This window comes from Rattus rattus, chromosome 13 (genome assembly GCF_011064425.1).
Source record: "Rattus rattus isolate New Zealand chromosome 13, Rrattus_CSIRO_v1, whole genome shotgun sequence".
NCBI lineage: Eukaryota > Metazoa > Chordata > Mammalia > Rodentia > Muridae > Rattus > Rattus rattus.
Window position 1 is genome coordinate 69,061,412 of NC_046166.1, and position 22,877 is coordinate 69,084,288.

The 22,877-nt window shown below is 46.4% G+C and overlaps 1 protein-coding gene across 1 annotated transcript in view; it reads right to left on the bottom strand.

Moving 5' to 3' along the window:
- Dlgap2 (DLG associated protein 2) overlaps window positions 1-22,877 on the bottom strand; it is a 136,476-nt gene that overhangs the window by 93,359 nt on the left and 20,240 nt on the right. Inside the window, exon 2 of the mRNA XM_032918939.1 lies at window positions 11,049-12,118. Coding sequence (XP_032774830.1) covers window positions 11,049-12,050 — 1,002 coding nt within the window. The 5' untranslated portion in view covers window positions 12,051-12,118. The remainder of the gene's footprint in view (window positions 1-11,048; window positions 12,119-22,877) is intronic.

Here is a 22,877-nt window from a genome sequence, read left to right on the forward strand (position 1 = left end):
AAAAAAAAAAAAAGACCAAGTCAGCAGTAAAACAACCTCAAACGAAGAAAAACAAAAGAAGACAAACAAATGTAAGAAGAAGAAAAAACGCCAATCTGGGACAAGATGCTTTCAGTGCTGAATTTTACCAAACTTGTAAAGAACAATCGTGGTTTCTTCTCAAAGTAAAACACAAAGAGAGGAAACTTCCCCCGTTCTGGGAAGCCAAAGGAGACGGGCACAACCGAGCAACAAAGGGAACATCCCAGGTGAAAACACATAGAAACATATTAGCAACATAATAGCAACCTGATCCCAGTGCATCTCGAGAGCTTATGTAGCACAACCAAGAGGCATTTATTGTCAAGAATACAAGACTGGCTTACAGTATGCAAGCCAATAAATAACTCACCACATGACCAGAAGATGAGGGGAGGGGGAGTGTGACTGGCCATCTCAAAAGACACAACTTCTACATCCCTTCATGATAAACGTCAACCAGTTAGATATAGAAAGAACACACCTGAACATACTACTAAAGACACTATGTGACAGAGCTGTAGCCGACATCATGTGGAGCAGGGCGGAGGAGATGTTGAAGGTGTTTCTTTATGCTGTACAATAAAAGAAGGCGCACGTGCGGCTACAGTTCATATTTGGTATAGCGCATAGTACTGGGGGTCTTAGAGCAATCACATCTGAGAAGAAATGAAAAGTGTTCCACTAGGAAAAGTAAAATTATCCCTCTTTCCTCACGTCAAAAAACCCCCTCAAGTCTCCACCAAAAGACTGATTGATGTCAGACAGACAGATGTTAGAACTGATGAGTGAATTCAGTAAAGTTGCAGGATAACAAAGCCAATGTGCAGAAATCAGAAGCACTGCTAGAAACCGATATAAACTTGCTCATAATGAAGCCTAGAAAGTGTTCTCATTCACAGCACCTACAAGGAAACAATACATCTAGGAATAAATTTAATGAAGGAAACAAGTATCTTCTATAATGAAACTGAAAAGAGCCATTGAAGGAACTGGAAGAACCCTCTTCTCTTCCTTCCCTGCTGACATATATGCATACACACAAATGAAAAGACCTGTTATGTTAATGGACTAGAACAATTGATATTTTTAAAGCATATATATGACCTCAAAATAAACAACACAAAGCAATTAGTAGATTTAATGTGACCATCCATAGAACAGTCATGTATCCTGCATTCAAACAAACAAAAAAAAAGAATTCTAAATTTAAGTTACTGGATAATAAAGGCTGTCTTGTGCAAAATGAGTACTGGTGTACATACACACACACACACACACATACACACAGACACACACATACACACACATACACATATATACACATACACACATATACACACAGACACACACAGACACAGACACATACATACACACACATATACACATACATACACACATACACACATATACATATACACACATACACATATATACACATACACACACATACACACAGACACATACACACACATACACACACAGACACATACATACACACATACACACATACACATATATACACATATACACACATACACACATACACACACAGACACATATAAACACATATACACACATACACACATACACACACAGACACAGACACACACATACACACATATATACATATACATACACACATACACACATATACTTATACACACATACACATATACATATACATACACACATACACATATATACACATAACACACACAGACAAAAACACACACAGACACACACACATACACACACACACATACACACACACACTACAGAACTTCAGTGAACAAAACAGCATGGTAATCTCATACACTGACACACAAACCAATGGAACAGAAGAGGATGGAACAGAATAGGAAAACAAGAAATCCAGACTGGTAGCCTCCTGGTTTTTGACAAAGGTGCAAATTACATATACCAGAGAAATGACAGAGCCAACAATCAGTGGCACAGAGAAAACTGGATGGCCCTCGTGTGGAAGAATGAAGTTAGACCCCTGTCTCTCATCCTGTATAAAAGGCAAAGGACACTGTGGTCAGGACAAAACGGCAACCAACAGATTGGGAAAAGATCTTTACCAATCCTACAACAGATAGAGGCCTTATATCCAAAATATACAAAGAACTCAAAAAGTTAGACCGCAGGGAGACAAATAACCCTATTAAAAAATGGGGTTCAGAGCTAAACAAAGAATTCACAGCTGAGGAATGCCGAATGGCTGAGAAACACCTAAAGAAATGTTCAACATCTTTAGTCATCAGGAAATGCAAATCAAAAACAACCCTGAGATTTCACCTCACACCAGTGAGAATGGCTAAGATCAAAAACTCAGGTGACAGCAAATGCTGGCGAGGATGCGGAGAAAGAGGAACACTCCTCCATTGTTGGTGGGGTTGCAGACTGGTACAACCATTCTGGAAATCAGTCTGGAGGTTTCAGAAAATTGGACATTGAACTGCCTGAGGATCCAGCTATACCTCTCTTGGGCATATACCCAAAAGATGCCCCAACATATAAAAAAGACACGTGCTCCACTATGTTCATCGCAGCCTTATTTATAATAGCCAGAAGCTGGAAAGAACCCAGATGCCCTTCAACAGAGGAATGGATACAGAAAATGTGGTACATCTACACAATGGAATATTACTCAGCTATCAAAAACAACGAGTTTATGAAATTCGTAGGCAAATGGTTGGAACTGGAAAATATCATCCTGAGTGAGCTAACCCAATCACAGAAAGACATACATGGTATGCACTCACTGATAAGTGGCTATTAGCCCAAATGCTTGAATTACCCTAGATCCCTAGAACAAATGAAACTCAAGACGGATGATCAAAATGTGAAGGCTTTACTCCTTCTTTAAAAGGGTAACAAGAATACCCTTGGCAGGGAAGAGAGGCAAAGATTAAAACAGAGACTGAAGGAACACCCATTCAGAGCCTGCCCACATGTGGCCCATACATATAGAGCCACCCAATTAGACAAGATGGATGAAGCAAAGAAGTGCAGACCGACAGGAGCCGGATGTAGATCGATCCTGAGAGACACAGCCAGAATACAGCAAATACAGAGGCGAATGCCAGCAGCAAACCACTGAACTGAGAACGGGACCCCCGCTGAAGGAATCAGAGAAAGGACTGGAAGAGCTTGAAGGGGCTTGAGACCCCATATGTACAACAATGCCAAGCAACCAGAGCTTCCAGGGACTAAGCCACTACCCAAAGACTATACATGGACTGACCCTGGACTCTGACCTCGTAGGTAGCAATGAATATCCTAGTAAGAGCACCAGTGGAAGGGGAAGCCCTGGGTCCTGCTAAGACTGAACCCCCAGTGAACTAGACTGTCGGGGGAGGGCGGCAATGGGGGGAGGGTGGGGAGGAACACCCATAAGGAAGAGGGGAGGAAGGGGATGTTTGCCCGAAACTGGGAAAGGGAATAACACTCGAAATGTACATAAGAAATACTCAAGTTAATAAAAAAAAAAAAATGAACTCACGGTGGATCAAAGACTTAATGCAATATTTGAAACTCTGAACCTAGAGGAAAACACAGGGAGAGTTCACGTGTCAGCGTGAGAGATGGTTTTTATATGACTCAGAAGGGAGAGCAATAACAGCAGATGAGATTATATGACGCTAAGAAGTCTCGGCACAGCGAAGGAAGCAATGGACGGCGGAGTGGAAAAGCCACCCGCACAGGACCAGTGTGCTCCCCATCTGGGATGGCTAAGACTAACGTTCAACTTGATGAAATCTACCGTCAACTAGGAGACACACCTTCGGCAGGTCCACGAGGGCGTTGTCAGGATGGACTGGGCAGAGAAGACAGTCCCTCATAGTGGCTAGCGCCTCCTCATGGTGACCCGAATGCGGAGAGTGAGAGCAAAGCAGCTCGCTTGCATGACCACCTCTGACTCCTGGCATGGGGTGCTTCCGCTCTGCCATCTGTTGCGGTCACTGCCATTGCTGTCCCCAGCTGACATCAGAGTCAGCTCCCCCAGCCTTCCAAGCAGTGCCTTAGCAATCCTGAAGGTTCTCAGTGCCAGACTGGAAAAGCTGAGGCATCCTGCTTTGTGATCCCATCAGCTCCTAGGTTCTCAGCTTTTTGAGTTGTCACCTCAATAGGCAGCCATTGTTGGACTATCCAGCCTTCATCTCAGAAGCCGATCCAGTGTCGCCCTGTCTCCCAATAGGAGAATAATTTCCTTCCTTCTTTCCTTCCTTCCTTCCTTCCTTCCTTCCTCCATCCCCCCTCCCACTTGTAAAGTGATTCTTCCTTCCTTTGTCCCTTCCCTCCTTCCCTCCTTCCTCCCCTCCCTTCCTTCCGGGACAGAACCTGGGAGTCACTATCTAGCTAAGGCTGGCCTTGAACTTCCAGTCCTTCTGTTTCCAGCTCACAAGATCTTGGATTACAGCCATGCAGCACCATGCATAGCGATAAATTTCAAGACACATAAACAACTCAAACGCCTCCATAGCACCCTCCAACGAGTCCTCTTAGAAGATGGAGAAATTAGCAGAGCAGTTCCTATAGAGAATAGATAGTCGCCAAGTCAATGGAAATAGACCAACAGCTACTCACCAGGGAGACGCAAATCCGAACACAGGTGAGATGCTCCCCTTCCCGCCCCGACTTTTCCCAAAGGCAGAAGCCCTACAAATTCTGCCTAGAGAATAGAAGGGCAACAGCCCCTGCTCACAGTCTATGGGATGTGAGCCAGCACTGCCATTATCAGAGACAGTCTTGGGATCTCTCCCCCCACAAAAACAATATCTAAACTGGATCTACTTGTGTACATCCAAAGAGAACAAAACCGTCTGTTCAAGGGGTACCTTTAGAACCACGTCTGCTGCAGCCTAATCCCGACAGTGTGCAATTGATCAAGGTGACCATTAACTTATGGATTAAGAAAATATGATGCATTAATATATGTAATACACACTTATACACACACATAAATATACACAGTGGGAAACCGTTGAGCCACAAAAGGGGAAATCTCGTCATCTGCAACAATTTGAGTTGTGATGGAGGATATACAGTAAATAAAACAAGACAGAGACACACTGTGTATCTCACTCATCGGTGAGGATAAAAAAAAAAAGTGGATGTCTAATATGAAGAAAGTCCAGTAGTGGTTAGTGAGGCCTGGGAAGGGTGGCATGGAGGTGGGAGAGGGAGAATGGGCAGCAGGTACCAAACTCCGGTGGAGAGGAGGAGTAAGGCTAGCATTCCGCAGAGCACAGCGAGTGCCCACGGTGCACACCACCCTGGAATCCATACAAAGAGCCAGACGAGAGGAACTTGAATGCTGTGAACAGGAGGTGACACAGACACGGAGCTGTGTGTCACCTCGGCTTGACCCCTGTCTTTTTGTATGTGCTGAAGTGTCATAGTCTTCCCCACAAACAGAGCAATTGTCTGCCAGCTACGAAGAATAAATAAGATGAGAGGGAAAAAAGGCTGCACAGTACAGGGTCTGTAAAGGCAACGGGCAAGGCGACATGCGTGTGGGATCTGTTGGGATGCTCGAACTGGTTCACAGTCACAGTTCACGTCTGGGATTTGTGGAAGCCAATGGCTAAGGCTGGGCGTCCCTTGGTACTCTAGACTGCTGGCTGTATGCAGTAAATGTGAACTTGAATGTAACTTGGAGTACGAATGCTGCTGGGTTGGGCAAATGCCGTGGGAAAAGGAGATTAAGTTGTATTTTTTATAAGTGGAGATAAGCTTCCAACTGTGAGTTCACGCTGGACCTTTAAGGGAAGGAGACACACAGTCTGTCAAGAAGGGCTTATGCCTTATCCCATGTGTAGATGGGGAAGAAACAGCTCAGGAGGGCAGCGGGCTGGAAAGACCTCAGAGGAAAGGGCCCCAATCGGAAACAGCGCACTGTATGTTACTCAGAGGAAACACTTCCTCATCCCTTTCTGTCTGATCTCTCTCAACCTTTCAAAACTTTGTGCTACCAGCTACACACACAGGGAAGCAGACCCCGAGGGCTTATCTTTACTTGGCAGGGGTCAAAGAAGCTAGGGTCACTGCGGTCCCCCGCTATTTATGGGGAGAAAGCCAATCCACAACTCAGACAGGGTATGGGGCAAAAGAGGCAGGTAATGGGGGCATGGTAGAGGCGTGGATTTGGTGCTCACAGGGGTTGAGGGAAGAGAATATTCCATGGGGAAGAACAAATGTGACCTCCTTGGCTGGTACCAGGTACCCTCCAAGACCTGGGTCTCCTCAGCACACAGAGAACCGCTTGGCTCCTGAGCGGGATACAGTGAATCACTGATCTACACTGCTGCCACCTTATCCCAAGTTTGGCCTTAAGATAGTTTGTCTGCCGATGCAGAGAACAAAAGCCTTTTCAGAGAAGATCATGGGCCAGAAGTCCCCTTCAGTTCTATTTACCGGGTTTTGACCTACTTATAAACCTGAATCTTCCTGGAGTGCTAACTACAGATGGGCTCCGTACAATCCAAAGGAATGTAGAAAGTTGTCCTTTTGCTCAACTGCAAATCTCTAGTTTGGGGCAGAAAAAAAAAAAGGCTGCCCCTGGGCACTGATTTCTTGTTCTTTTAAACCATGTCCTTACAGAGCACCTCAGGCACATGCCTTTAGCTTTCCTTTAATTCCCAGTGCTAGTTATGAAGTGAAGCCTGAGCTTGTGAGGCCCACAGCCAGGACCTCGCCACTGGAAAGTTTAGCAGCACCAGAGTGAGGGGAAAACCCTGTAAGGACATCTTTGAATGTACCCAGACATCAATTCAGCTGGGTCTGGGGACAAACGCTGCCTGAGGTGTGTGTATTTCATAAATCTCCCCACAAGAGCTAGAGGACGGCAGGGAAGAAGGAAAGAGGCGTGCAGAGGTGAAAATGGACAGAGAATGGTGTATTCGGGAAAGATCTTTAGGGATAAGCTATTTCTTTGGGGCTGGGAGGGGGGTCCTTGTGAAAGTCATAACTTCCTTCCTTCAGGGCCCTTAAACCTCCAACCCTCCAGGTTTAATGTTTGGAGCGTGCTGTCCATGGGAACACTGGGAAGGGAGCTAGGTCTGTGCCCCTGCAGCTGCCATGCTTAGCAAAGCCCAGCCCAGGCCATCGTTAGCCACGGAAGGACTGATGGAGGTTGAGAAGACCTAAGGCTGTTGGGGCTTGTAGTTCTGTGGCTGTTTACCTCTCTTCCTCAGCTGTGTCTTCCCACAGGTTTATGAAGCACCAGAGGGACTTTACGTCAATACTGCAGCGTTCCATTGAATCTTCACCGCACAGCACCAGATTATTTGGTCTTTGCCTGCTGCCTCGATGTTGATGTTTGCAAGATCCATCTTGGTTAAGGTAACAGCTGGACCCGCCCCACCCCCACCCCTGACTAACTGGCTAACTCTCCCTTTTGACTCTAGCTCTAGGCAAAGAAGGAGGAAGCTCCAGAAAGGAGGAAGTGGGGTTGACCTGGCTTTTACCATTGAGGCTTGGAGAGGCTGGCTGAGACAAAAACGGATACAGTCCTCAGTGATCAATCTGTTGGGGGAGGGAAGCCCAAAAGTTGGCGGCAAGCTCCAAGCCTGTGGAAACATCTGGAACAACATCAGACTTTAGGGCTGGGCAGGACGAAAGTTCCCAAACCAAGGAATTTAAAAAGAAATGCAAAGGCCAGCGTGTGGGTCATGAGGTGCAGACGATGGTTCTGACACGGGGCAGGCTCCCTCCTGTGGCTCCCGCTGGAGAGAAGCTGTGAGTCCTTGGTAAGACCTGAAGACTGATTTGGTGCCTGGCCATACATCATGGACGCTTTACCTAAGCAGAAGCCTATATCGTTCAGGGTGCATCTTTCCATTTTAATGTGTGCATACACAAGTGTCAGTGCTTTTGTGTGTGTTCACCTGTAACACGTGTGCACATGCATAAGGAGGCCATATTTGATGTCAGGCACCTTTCTCAATTACTCTCCACGTTATCAAAGAGAGTTCACCCGCTGAGCCCAGTCTTTTTTTTCTTTTTTTCGGAGCTGGGGACCGAACCCAGGGCCTTGCGCTTGCTAGGCAAGCGCCCTACCACTGAGCTAAATCCCCAACTCCAGTCCTTGCTCTTTTGACTTACTCTGATTAGCCTAATCACTTTGAGCGTCCCTGGTCTCTGTCTTCTGAAGTCTGGGGTTACAAGCGGTCAACAATGCCCACCCGATAATTACATGGGTGCTAGAGACCTGAATCTGGTCCTCACATTTCTGTGTCAAGTTCTTTGCCCACTGAGCATATCTTCGTAGCCCTGTAGCATGGATTTTTCAGAGATGGATTATGAAACCATTACGGCTGCAAGGATATGGTAATTGGGACCCCTTCCACTAACCTGGTAGGGAAGGGGCGAGGTATAGACAGAGTAAGACCACCAGGAAGTTACGGATTTTTAGTGAGTGTCAGGTAAAAGGTGATGTTGCATGCGACCTTTGGAGACAATTGCTATTTTCCATAAACAGAGGCACTGAGAACAGGGTGACTGGAGGGCTGAGAAGGGAATGTTCTAAAGCAGGGTTGGTAGCCTCTGAGCTGGTACTGAGCATGTGCAAAGCAGGGTTGCTAGCCTCTGGGCTGTGGGCTAGTGCTGAGCATGTGCAAAGTGGGGATGGTAGCCTCCAGGCCAGTACTGAGCATGTGCAAAGCAGGGTCGGTAGTCTCTGGGCTGTGGGGTGGTGCTGAGCAGGGGAGGATGAAGTGCAGAGAAGAGAGCTCAGGACTGGAGTGAGGTGGACCCATTACAGCACTGCCCTGTGTTCAGGGAACACCACACCAGAGATTTCCCAGGCACAAAGGAAAAAAAAAAAGACAAGCTTTTGCTATGATAACTGTGATAGAACCAGAGTGAGCCCCAGTTTTACTCACTGTGTTCCTTGAGATAAGCAGAGAGAACATTTTACATTTGGATATCATTAAGGTTTGCCAACTACAAGCAAAATTTAAACCTTTCCTACTGCTGTAAAAATAATACTTTATCTAACCACCAATTTGTCTCTTTGAATAAATCTGTCTATACAAGCAATTTGGTTAGCCATCTTCCTTTCAAAACAGAACCAGTGAGCCTTGGACGATATACCAGGAAGATTTGGCACTGCTGGAAGCCTCTGCCACCTGACTCCCGGAAAGATTCACAGTTGTTCATCTGTTTCGTTAATTGGCCACTTGGTGACTCAGCCAGTGTTTAGAGCCATTACTCAGTATCTGAGAGGGCTTCTCTCAGCCAGTACGTGGCCAGGCCAAGCTTTGGTTCTTACAGGAAAGGGGTTTGTGACTTGTGAATCAGATACATACTATACACTAAGGGAACCTGAGGTGTTTAGGTTGTACTAACAGTGCCACTGGCTGGCAGTGGCTGCAGAGGCTTCCTCAGGAGTGGCAGTGTCTTCTAAACTCAGGCCTCCCCTGTCATTCTTGATGAGAGAGTCATCAGGAGTCAGAGAGAGGAATTATATAAAATGCAGAGCTGCACAGAGCTCTGGATCCTGTTAGCAATGTCTTTAGTATGTTTTTGTCTTGGTGAATCCGTCTTATCCACACCCTGGAGAACAGGGACCCTTATCACCAACAAAACTCTCTGTCATCACCATGTGCCACACTGCTTAGGGACACTGTTGTCATGAGGGAAGTGATCTCATGTGAATGACAGGTCACAGACACATGTATCTAAGTGTTCCAGGTGCTTGTGTTGATGTGCTACGTCCCTGGCACCAAGGGATGGGTGGTCACATTGGAAGGGTGTTTCAAAGGACAGTTCAAAGGAACCCACACCCAGCCCATTTCCTATCATTCACATTATGGTTCTGTTCACAGAAGCCAACACAGGGAGTCCACCTGATGTGCATCAGTGGGTGACTGGCTAAGGGAAGGGATATACACACATCATGAGATGCTGTACACACATCATGGGATGCTGCACACACAGCATGGGATGCTGTACACACATCATGGGATGCTGTACACACACCATGAGATGCTGTACACGCAGCATGAGATGCTGTACATACATCATGAGATGCTGTTCACATAGCGTGAGATGATGTAGACACAGCGTAAGATGTTGTACACATCATGAGATGCTGTACACATAGCATGAGATGCTGTTCAAGCTAAGAGATAGACAGTAGGGGAAATCCCTGCCACTCACAATAGGGACAAACCTGGAACACATTACGTTCCGTGAAACAAACGAGACTCAGAAAGACAAACTCTTAAACAGCCTCCCTCACAGCTCAGGAGCTGGGCTTCACAGAGATAGAGCAGGGGCCGGGGGGAAGGTGTGTGGAGTGTTAGAAGGATGTTTGATTTCAGTTGTACAGGAAGAGTTCATCTGAGAGATCTATTACATAGCAGGATGGCTACAGTTAGTCTTGGATTATATTCTTAGGGAATGCAGGAGAATCAACAGGAGTATGGTAGTGAACGTGACCAAATTCTATATGAAAGTGAGACCCACTACTATGTATATTTGATCCATGCTTATAATAAAAACTTAAAAATTATGGTATTTTTAGCCAGCCGTGGTTGAACACACTTATAATCCCACCCAGGCTGAGGCAGGAGGATTGCTGTGAGTTCAAAGCCAGCTTGGTTTGTACACTAAGTTCAAGGCCAGCTTTCATCACAATGTGAGTTTTTTGTTTTTAAAGGAACCGAAATTTTTATCAGGGTAATAGACAAGAAAAAAGCTGTAAAGTTACCATACAAGTGACAGACATCGAGTATCACCATGCTCGGAACATGTATACCAAACGACTGAACTTCACAAATAAAAAATGTAACATTATTACATCTCAGCAATTATAATCTCAAGGCGGTGGACTTGGAGAGTTCTGGCTACTGCACAGAGATATGGAGCAAGCGTGTTGGCCTGCTTTGGAACCTTACAAGGCACACACACCTTCAAACTTCTCTTTTATTCTATGCATTTAACTCAGCCCTTCCATCAATTACAAATGACAGCAATGGGTACAACGCTCCACACTAGGACAGTCACCTGAGCCTTACCTGGAGGTAGTGGCATGGCTGCAAGGAAGGCTTGATCTCTGGGTGGACCAGGGGCTTGTCCAAGTTCAGGGAGCTCTTGCGGTAGGCCTCCTTAGCCTGGCTCACCGTGAGCGTGGACCAGGAGCTACGCTTCATGTACCTGGTGTCTGGTGTGAGGGCCAAGCCTTCGCAGGCGGAACACTTAACATCACTGTTGCTTTTGGAAGTCTTTAGTGAAAGGTCCCCAAACGGGCTCTGCAGCGCCTCAGGGTAGCAGTGTGGGATGTGGTCCATGTGGTGGCGGTGGGCCACGCTGGGTGTCCGGTATGTGCTGTCACTGTCCAGGTTGTCATCGGAACTCCACCAGCTGCTCATACCAGACTTGTGCTTGCTCTCTGGCTTCCGCTCCTTGCTCTTACTCCGTTTGCTGTGTTTGGAAAGGTGACTCTGGTGGTGGTCATCCACCCGACCCTCGCTCTTGGTCCCATTGATGTTGCTCTTGGACGATCCCTCCAAAGAATGAGACTTGGTAAAGAGTTTCTGGACGGAGTGGACCAGATGCCGGATTCTGCCTGGACTCTCGTTTCGCTGTTCCGTGGCAGCCGAGGCCCTCTGGTACTGCAGTGTGTGGAAACCATCCCGGTGCAGGGGTAGCTGTTTCTCAAACTGGTCTAAAAGGTTGGCGGGAATGCGATTTACCTTGGTACTCGCGTGGGACGTGACACAGTCATCCCTCGTGTCGTAGTGTGAACTGTAGTGCATTCTGGGGAAGGTGCTGCTGGACACATGGTCGCCCAACATCACAGGCATCATCATACACTCTGAGTGGACGGAGCTCCTGGGTGAGCAGCGGTGGTGGTCCATTGGGCAGCTCTCGGCCGGGCTGAGAAGATAAGGTTGCCGCACGTCTGGCCCATGATGCACGTGATCATGGGGGTGCTCACAGTCGTCAGCGGGCGACAGGCCACAGGTGTGACCCGCACACAGCTGAGGCTGGTTCCGGCTTCCAGTTAACCCTTTCATGTTCCTGGGTGCGGGTGAGTACCTCTCTTCATTGAAGTGCTGCGTTGGGGACCATGAGTACTGCTGGTCTGTCAACAAAACAGAAACGGGTTTTAGTACCTGGTGAAACCCTGGGAGCACTGGGGTATGACGGACACACGGTCAGTTTCCCTGTCGCCAGCCCCTGGATTAGTGGACAACCACAGTAGTTTAGAGCGTGGTGACTCCTCGGGATGTGGGGATGCTAAAAAGCAGAACCTGGTTTTCCCACATGAGGGTCCACCAACAAATATCTAACATCTGGATGCACTGTCCAGATGCACAGAGGGAGTCAACAGGCAGACTGTGAGGTGGGACAAAGAGGCAGACTGTGAGGTGGGAGAGAGCTCTATCAGTCAAGTACAAGTATCCAAACCTGTGTTCAAACCCTAGCACCCGCACCAAAAGCAGAGCATGGCGGCACACGCTTGCAATCCCAGCACACATACCCATGAACACCCGATACGGAAGGCAGGAGAGGTTTTCTCTGTTCATCCCAGCTCACTTGTAGTTGTTAGGAAAATACACGATCCTGGGAAAACCTCTGCCACGCACCCACCCTAAGGCCTGGGTGCGAAGCATCCTGTGTCAGCTCCGGACTGCAACTGTCAAGACCGGTTCAGACACAGAAACGACGGATAAGGAAGGGGTCTGAGTGTCAGGGCTAAGGCACTAGAGCATGAAGGGGTGCTGTCAGAGTGGACAGCAGTGTTCCTGGAGGAATCCCAGCAGGTGGCTGCAGGGCTGGGGGTGACAGAAGCCCCTTGAGGCTTGCAAAGGGACCGTCTTCTCTTGTGCATGGCAAGTGGCTATCAACTCGGGGGTAAGTGAGCCCAGAGGGGGCTTCCTGGGTGGTGGGGCTGTTCCCTTGGTACTGGGATGGCTGGAACAAAGTGCCTCCGTCAGCTAGGGTCCAGCCACAGCACCAGTGTCTCAGACAGGAGGCATTAGAGGATATCGCATTTAACAATTAGGCGGAAGGTTTCAAAGAAAGCCACAGTTAGTGGCTACGTTTCAAGACCTTGTTCTGCAACCCAGACTTAACCACACCACAAAGTTATTGCCCTTTTATCTTCTGCTTTATTTCCCCCCATTATCTCATAATTTAATACAGTTCCGGGCTCTTTTTACAAGCCCATTGCTGATCCACTCACATGTCTTCTTTCAGCCCAATATTCAGCCCAGTAGCTATGTAATGAATGTGGCCACATCAAAGGACAGGGCCGCGGGATAAAGATTTAGCAGAAATAATAAAACTTCACTGTGCAGCACATCTGCGGCACTGTCTCCTTTTCACGGCGCGGCTCTGAGTTTCCTCGAGTGGGCGTGGGGCCCCACATTGCCTCTCCAAAGCCCCACAACACCGACAAATGGGACGGCGATGGCTTCGGATGACAGCGATCGTGACGCGCACAGTAAGGGCACGTGCTACAGGTCTGCCCCACAGATGATGAAGTCTTGGGAGCTGCAGATTTCTTTTGGAGGCTGTGATGTAGCAAGCATTAAGTACGTGGGTCATCTTACTTGCTTAATCTCTAGCTGTTCATAACAGCATTTTGCTATTAGGAGACGACAGCAATTAGAGTTGTCACTCAACCGCGTGTTCCTATCTCTGCACACATTAAAAACAGAACGTAAAGGAATCTTTTGCAGTAGGACTTATGGGGGCATGGATATATGCCCCACCCCATCTCACACACACACAGAGAAGTCTGTTGTCAGTTCTACAAATGTCACTAACATTTCTGTGCACCATGGGCTTCCCAAGGGCATCACCTTGACCTTCTGTAGGGCATAGGGCTGACCCTGTCACAAGCTGAGGGAACAGAACTGAAGGGTCAGGTAAGAAGGTCTGGAAACCTAGCAACTTGCTAACACTTCTCAGAAGCTTCAGCTGGAGTTGAAGACTGTGAGGTACTACGGTCAGTAGCTGGCACCATATTAGTCTTTCTCTGCCACTCTCCGTGTTCATTAATGTCACCACCCTTCCTCAGTTTCCCATGAAGCACCTGTCCTCAGGATCAGCCTAGCTCTCTGGAGAAACCCAGTGCTGGGGGAGGCAGCACCGCAGGACGCAGCCGTGGGACCTTGTGCTGTGCTCACATTGTGTAGGAGTGAAGACCAGTCTTCACCCCTGCCTGACCCAGAGGAGCCTGTCTTCAGCCCTACTGAAATGTCCCCTCACTGCCCCACATGTGGCCCATACATAGCCAGATTACAGCAAATACATAGGCGAATGCCAGCAGCAAACCACTGAACTGAGAACGGGACCCCAGTTGAAGGAATCAGAGAAAGGTCTGGAAGACCTTGAAGGGGCTTGAGACCCCATATGTACAACAATGCCAACCAACCAGAGCTTCCAGGGACTAAGCCACTACCTAAAGACTATACTTGGACTGACCCTGGGCTCCAACCTCATAGGTAGCAATGAATATCCTAGTAAGAGCACCAGTGGAAGGAGAAGCCCTTGGTCCTGCCAAGACTGAACCCCCCAGTGAACATGATTGTTGGGGGGAGGGCGGTAATGGGGGGGAGGATGGGTAGGGGAACACCAATATAGAAGGGGAGGGGAGGGGTTAGGGGGATGTTGGCCTGGAAACCGGGAAAGGGAATAACAATCGAAATGTAAATAAGAAATACTCAAGTTAATAAAGAAAAAAATTTCATTGCCCATTAAATGGAATACTTTTCAAAAAAAAAAAAAAAAAAGAAAAGAAAAGAAAAAGAAAAAGAAATGTCCCCTCAGACCTGGAAACATGAGGTGGGTAAAGTACTTCTTGCGTGAGCATGAGGTCTGAGTTCAGATCCTCTACAGTCGCTCAAAACGTTGGGCATGGTTGTCCTTGCCTAGAATCCCATTTCTGGGGGACAGACCCCCTGAGCTCAGTGTCCAGTCAGTCTAGGTGGTCAGCGACCACCAGGCTGAGTGGAAGACCCTGGTTCATATGGTGGAGAACAACAGTAGAAGTCACCCAATGCTGCCCCACCCCCATGCAGATGCATACATGTGCATAAGAAATAAATCCAAACCCTAAAGTGTAAAAAGTGAAGGGGAGAGGTACGTCTGCTCCTGTGGTGGGAATTAGCACACGGGGGAGGAACCCAGGAGTACAGAGCCAGAAATGTCCCCCTTCCCCAGGGAAGCTGCAGACAACCCGATCCTTACACCCACCTCCAGGGTTAGCATGAGCAACAGATAAACAAATTAAACAGATGCTTTAGACCACATCAGGACCGCACTAAGCACATAAAAGCTGTGGCCATCTTTCTTTTAAAATTACCTTCATATCTCCTACTGAGATCAGCTGATACCTCCTATAGGGGGATTAATGCAGCCCTGTCTGAACTGGAACGGATAAAAGGCAGTAAAATGTAGGAGAAAGAAGCAGAGACTTGGGGGAAAAGGGATGGCAAAGGATACGTATATTCAGATGGAAACCGCTGAGGGCCGTGAGGCAGGGCTGCTCTTCTGTGTTTCTCTGAAGAGTGTTTCTAGGGGCTGCCTCTGCTGTGCACGACCTCCTCCTCAGCCCTGTCCAGCCACACCTTGCAAGTACCATTCACAGCTGTATGCTTAAACATACGGCTTCAGGCTGAGATGCAGGATTTCTTAGCAGAGTGGACTTTTAAGGTGGAAAGAAAGGACTCTCACCGTCCATAAAGTCAAATCGAGGGTAATAAGACGAATGCCCCAAAATATCCCAAATTTACCCAAAACTCATCAATTCCTCCACACCCTCACGCTAATATTTAGCATTTCATTAACCCTTTTCATTAGTTCAATTGTGTATCATAAACTCGAAATACACGTGCTTACACACGGACACACACACACACACACACACACACACACACACAGAGCCCTGAGTGATTCTTCTTGGTTCTTTGAGTGGATTGAACGGCAGTCTCCATAATCTGTAAAATACACAGGGATCTTTAGAAGCCAAAGTCCAGACCGATCACACACACATCAAAACCACAAGATGAAAGCCTTCGCTCAGGTGTCTCCCGGGAGCACAGGTGAATAGGGGCGTGCAGAGCACACGATTCTGAGCTCAGGTGTCCAGCCTTGCAGCTCTGTCCCTAACTGCATTGCTGTTTTCCGCTGAGTGGACTTAGTGTGTACATCTGCAACGTAAGGGCGCTTAATTACCGAATGACATCTTATTCATGGGCTTAATAAAGAACTTTTAAACAACTCAGAAACAATGGCTTCCGAAGCACAGAGGAGAATTACCATTGGGTGTAAGATCTGGTCTCATTATTCTAGAGGCCAAAGGTCAGGGCTTAATGTTTTATGCTTGAGAAATCTACTCTGAAATGGAACTTGGGCATCGCAAAAGCAATTATAATTGTTTTGTAAACAATTTCTCCTATCTGGATCCTTTCTAATGCAAATCAGAGGCTTATTAATTTCAACCCACTGGCCTCCTCTCTTAACTTTTATTTGGCTTTGGTGATTGTATTATAGTTCAGAAACGTGTCGATCCTAACACGCATGCTCCAGAATTCAGCAGCAAAAGAGCGCTTCCTAGGACAGCTACCCTTGAATGCTTCTCCACAAGCCAACCGAAATTGGAAATACAGTTCACAAGGCGGTGACCCCAACTTCCTTGTTTTTAAACATAAAATTTAAGAAAGCAAAATAAGAGAAAGTATTGACATAAAGAGGCGCACAGCAGTCCTTTGTATAAACGGTGTGGGCATTCATATTACTCAACCTGTTAGTATCTGGATAGCACTGGCTTTCTGGTGGGAAACACGTAGTGCCTTTGCAGAAGCCACATATTCGCTCACTAAACTTAGAGATATTGGGGACAGGGGGCTGGCTGCCAGTGTGTAGTCATGTTGTAATCTTATTTTTGTTTTTGTTATTACTGTCTAATTTTTTTCATTTTATTATTGTTGTTGTCCTCTCTCTGTGTCTCTCTGTCTCTGTCTCTCTGTCTCTGTCTCTGTCTCTGTCTCTGTCTCTCTCTCTCTCTCTCTCTCTCTCTCTCTCTCTCTCTGTGTGTGTGTGTGTGTGTGTGTGTGTGTGTGCAGGTGCCCCACAAGCTGCTAAAGGACTAGAGTGATGGTTCACTGGTGGCTACTCTTCCATAGGCTCTGGGTTCGATTACCAGCACCCATATGGGTCTGATTGCCTTCTGCAAGCAGTATACACGATGGTGCAAGACACACGTGCAGGCCACAGGCCTGTACATATATGTGCCACAGCATGTATGTGGACATCAGAGGACAACTTGCAGGAGTTGGCTCTCTCCTTCCACCATGGTCCCACGGAACTCATGCTTATATGGAAGGTGAGTTTGCCCACTGAGCCATCTCACTGAATCTGAAAGTGTTTGAACAGGAAATCTGCTAGGGGGAGGTGCTGAATTTATGAACGCATAGGTCAGACCTGTGACATCCAACGACTCCTCTGGAAATAACCTAGGTGGATGGCAGGTTGAGAGACACACACCTGCCCAACCCCAGGATCATAGGCACTCCTCCTGCTGAGGGGTAAGAGGGGAAGAACTCAAGCCACCGCTCACAAAATGCTACCCTCAGTATTTGAGTGAGATTTTTATTTTCTTTCTAGAACGAGCCAGTTTGGCGTTTAGGAGTCTTAGAGATTCCCCAAAGCATTTGAATGGAGATGTCAGAGAAATGATCCCATGAGAGGTGCTCCCATAGATAGGTGCTCCCATGAGAGGTGCTCCCAGGAGACACCCTTTCCAGTCAACCCATTTAAGAAAATCTGCTGGAAATTGAGGTTGAAATATTTCTTTTTTTTTTTTTTAATTTTTTTTTTTTTTTTATTAACTTGAGTATTTCTTATATACATTTGAATGTTATTCCCTTTCCGGTTTCCGGGCAAACATCCCCTCCCCTCCCTTCCTTATGGGTGTTCCCTCCCACCCCTCCCCCATTGCTGCCCTCTCCCAACAGTCTAGTTCACTAGGGGTTCAGTCTTAGCAGGACCCAGGGCTTCCCCCTTCCACTGGTGCTCTTACTAGGATATTCATTGCAACCTATGAGGTCAGAGTCCAGGGTCAGTCCATGTATAGTCTTTGGGTAGTGGCTTAGTCCCTGGAAACTCTGGTTGGTTGGCATTGCTGTACATATGGGGTCTCGAGCTCCTTCAAGCTCTTCCAGTTCTTTCTCTGATTGTTCAACAGGGGTCCTGTTCTCAGTTCAGTGGTTTCCTGCTGGCATACGCCTCTGTATTTGCTGTATTCTGGCTGTGTCTCTCATGAGCGATCTGCATTCACATTTTGATCATCCGTCTTGAGTTTCATTTGTTCTAGGCATCTAGGGTAATTCAAGCATTTGGGCTAATAGCCACTTATCAATGAGTACATACCATGTATGTCTTTCTGTGATTGGGTTAGCTCACTCAGGATGATAGTTTCCAGTTCCAACCATTTGCCTGCGAATTTCACAAAGTCATTGTTTTTGATAGCTGAGTAATATTCCATTGTGTAGATGTACCACATTTTCTGTATCCATTCCTCTGTTGAAGGGCATCTGGGTTCTTTCCAGCTTCTGGCTATTATAAATAAGGCTGCGATGAACATAGTGGAGCACGTGTCTTTTTTTATATGTTGGGGCATCTTTTGGGTATATGCCCAGGAGAGGTATAGCTGGATCCTCAGGCAGTTCAATGTCCAATTTTCTGAGGAACCTCCAGACTGATTTCCAGAATGGTTGCAGCAGTCTGCAACCCCACCAACAATGGAGGAGTGTTCCCCTTTCTCCACATCCTCGCCAGCATTTGCTGTCACCTGAGTTTTTGATCTTAGCCATTCTCACTGGTGTGAGGTGAAATCTCAGGGTTGTTTTGATTTGCATTTCCCTTATGACTAACGATGTTGAACATTTCTTTAGGTGTTTCTCAGCCAAAATATTTCTTAAGAGTCAAACAGACACATTAAAAATTAAAGTGCACCGCGAGGTCACTGCGTGGCAAAGCGTGGCTCTCATGTTACTTGAGGGCATTTATAAATGAGTGTGACCTGGGAAATAAATGAGGCAAAGGTCTGAGAAGTTGTAAAGTGTCTCTACCCTTTGGCAAGGCAATTACAGTTACTCTATGTTAAAAAAAAAAAAAAAGGAAAGAGAAAGGGAAAAAAAAAACCTCTTAAATGAAACAAATCGCTTCACACAGAGTGTTTCTATGGTATCAGGGAACCAATTTCATGTTACTTGTTTACACACTGCCAAAGAATTTAATCTGATGCTACAAATGTTAATGGGAAAATAAGGTAAACTACTGAAGTGCTTTTATATCAAAAAAGAGGGGGAAGGTAGGACTTGTACCAGAGCCTCAGGCAGGAGTTCCAGGCAGCTCTAACGTAGCTCTTTCTACAGCCAGTGAGAGAAAGAGGAAATCACAGGAAGGCCAGAGATGTGGTCAGAGAAAAAAAAACACAGCTTCGAAATCAAAGAGAACACTATAATATAGGGAAGGGAAGTAAATTCTCAGCACCACTGTTACTGCTTAAGGTTCGTACGGAAACAGGCGCTGGAGAGCCGGCTTATGGAGTCCAGGACCTAGATTCAGAATCCTCTCACCTATATGACAAGAAGAACAAATCAAACATTGGACAGAGAGCTCCCTAGTGCTCAGTGGTCAGCAAGCCTAGCTACCTGTTGAGCTCCAGGGTCAGTGAGAGACGTCTCAAAAATAACATGAAGAATAGGCCAGGAAGATATCTGGCATTGGTCTCTTCCACATGCACAGAAGTACTGGAGCACATGTGCATGTGTATGCACATACATATTCATGCAATCCACATGGACACATATGCACACAAACATGCACATACACTATACACACACATACAAACACACACACACACATGGACACACACAGGGACATATGTACAGGCATTCATGGGCATAAAGAAACCATTGTCTTGAAAATATTAATTAACAAGAGGAAAGGCATCTTATAGAGACACGATGATGACATAAATTACCAACATGTGAATAAGATTCAACCTCTCCAATAAGTTATAAGACTATAGGAATGAAGGCCATTTTTATGGATTCATTGAATTAATTTGTCCTAGATAAAAAAAACAGAACAAAGAAAGGAAGAAGGTGTCCTTGCAGCATTATCAAAGACAGATGGACAAACAGCACATTCCAATTCGGGCTGACTGGTTCATGCTTTCTTTTGGTTGCCATAGTATTATACCGGAGCTTATAGTGTCTGCTCTGTGAGCCCAAATTTTCACATTGCACAAGATGATGGGCATCAGTTGCATTTATATACTCACAACATAACAGCTGGTGCAATTTTAGCCCTGTGGGTCCCACGTTGAGCATACACCTTGCAACAGGAGGCCAATTCCTAGCAGTTTTCAGATATAAATCAATCATCCCATTTTCATAGCCCAACTTCCTTATCATCCCGGGGCCTCAGAATCTAAGGACCCTAGAGGAGTACAGCTAACACACTCACATTAAAATAAGTTTAATAACTTTTTTTTTGCTCTGCAAATGGTATGAGGCAGAATGACAAAGCTGCTGGCTCAGTACTGGGAGGACTGACTACCTACCTGGTAAGAACCTGGCTCTGGATCTTGGTTACCTCAATGCCATACTCTGTTCCTAAGGAACCTGGCTGCTATTGGCTTTGCTGCTGAGAACCCCGTGCTGACAAGTACTGGGGTAGCTCTCTTTCTGATATTTGCAGGTAGGAATCTAGAGTGGGTGCCATTTTTTACTTTCTCCCCAACCCATGTCATATTCATGTCGCTGGGCTCATATGGGCACTGTATGAGCTACCACTGTTCTAGGCTCACAGTTCTCTGCCTGAATATGTCTACACCTGGCCGAGATGTGGCGAGGAATTCGGGAGGAAACCTGGCAGGTGTCTGGGAGTGTATCCTGCAGATGAGGTGCCACAGGGAGCAAACAGGGCCTCTGTGGAGCAGCAGAGTGCACAAGTGGTCATGTATGGTGGAAGGTGGGCAGGAGTGTGGCCATATTGTCACTGAGTCTCTCCTCTTGAGAGGTGATGCGATGCCTTCACGTTTGAAGCATCAGCGTTATTTAGAAAATGCCCAGGAAAATCTTTCTACACACAGCCTGCTGAATGTTCCTAAGAATGTTTAAAAATCATAGACTTGGACTCAAGGCTCATCGACATCTGTCTACGTTCAGGCCAGTTCATCCACTTCCCACCTTAGACTGGGCACTGAAGCTTCCGAGGGACCAAGCAAGTGTCTGGAATATACTTTGTTGGTAGTAGCTGAGTGGGTGACACTTGACTAAATGGAAGAAATGGATCACTACTATTAAAAAACAAACAAACCAACTAATAGCTGAACCATGGTCAACCAGCATAAGACCTGTGTTCTAGAGGAAGAAAGCAGCATGCAAAGGGGCCAATGGCCTGAAGTTGCACAGAGAGCTTGGGACATTTTGTTTCATAGGATGAGGCACAGAGAAATTGTTACAACAGAGACAGAGTCAAACAACCCATCTGCATTATCCTCAGAGTACAGTTTTTAAGATGTACGGTATTCCTATTACACGTCTGTGCTTGTGTTTGGGAATTCCTGAAGTCTTGAGAGAGGTTGTGAATTTCAGTTTCATTTCTGTTGCTGCTATAAAATACCTCAACAAGTCCAACTGTTGGGATAAATGGTTTATTTCAGCTCATAATTCTAGGTTATAGTACTCTGTAGCATGAAAGGCAAGGCAGGAGCTCAACATAGCTGGTCGAATCACATCCACAATAAAGAAATATGAATGGATGCATACTTACTTGTGCTTAACCCTTTGTATTGAACAGGATCCCTTGTCTAGGGAATAGTGGCACTCACAGTGGGCTCATGCTAATTAATATAATCAAGGCAACTCCCCTTAGACATGCTCACAGGCCAGCCCGATCCACATAATCCCACTGAGATTTCTCTTCCCAGATGATTCAATGTTGTGTCAGGTGGACAATTACAAGTGATGATGTCACACTTCTGCATACAGAAGGCAGGAGGTCCTTTCTCTGTGTGAGGATGGTAGCCTGTGTCATCCCCAACGTGTTCCGGTCTTTGCTAAGGGTGGACAGTAGTGGTATGACCATTGTCAGAAAACAACCACTATGTTTGGGAAAAAAAACTATGTGGAAGATATCCTTGTTATTCTATTGACTATAATGGAAGTACAGCTCAACAACTTCCCATCCCTCAATTAGAACAAAGTAGAAAGCAATTAACTTATACTACATCTCAGGCTTGAATCCTTGACCCCTGACCAAAGGGAAGTTTGCTATTCAGATTCTCTGAAGAGGTACCATGTCAAAGAGAAGCTTCACAGCTCTAGATGCAAACAGTGTTGTTGAGGGCTGAGGGACTAACAGTGACCCAGGACCTCAGAGCTCCACAAACAAGCCATAAATATGACCTCATTAACAACAATTTTCCAGGGGGCACCAGGCCAAAGTGGAAGCCAACTGACAAACCCATAGAGCGGTTTACTACTTAAGTCACCCATAAAATACCAGCTTTCCTGAAGCTGCTGAGAAACTGAGAAGAAAAGGTTCAATGAGTAAATTCAGAAGGTAGGCAAAGAGCACAGAGTCCTAAGCACAGAGTATCAATGTGCACAGCGTCCATCAAGACTGCAAAGATGATCTGGTCACAGATGATCAAAGCTGTGGATGGGTGGATCTGCAGTGGGTAGACTGTACAGTCCCATGCTGTATGGGAGAACATGGTGACACAGTGGCTTGGTTTCACCCAGTGACCTCACTCAGGCACAGAAATGAAAGCAGGGTTCTTCCTGTAATTTTGTGGGAAAGGCATCAGAATC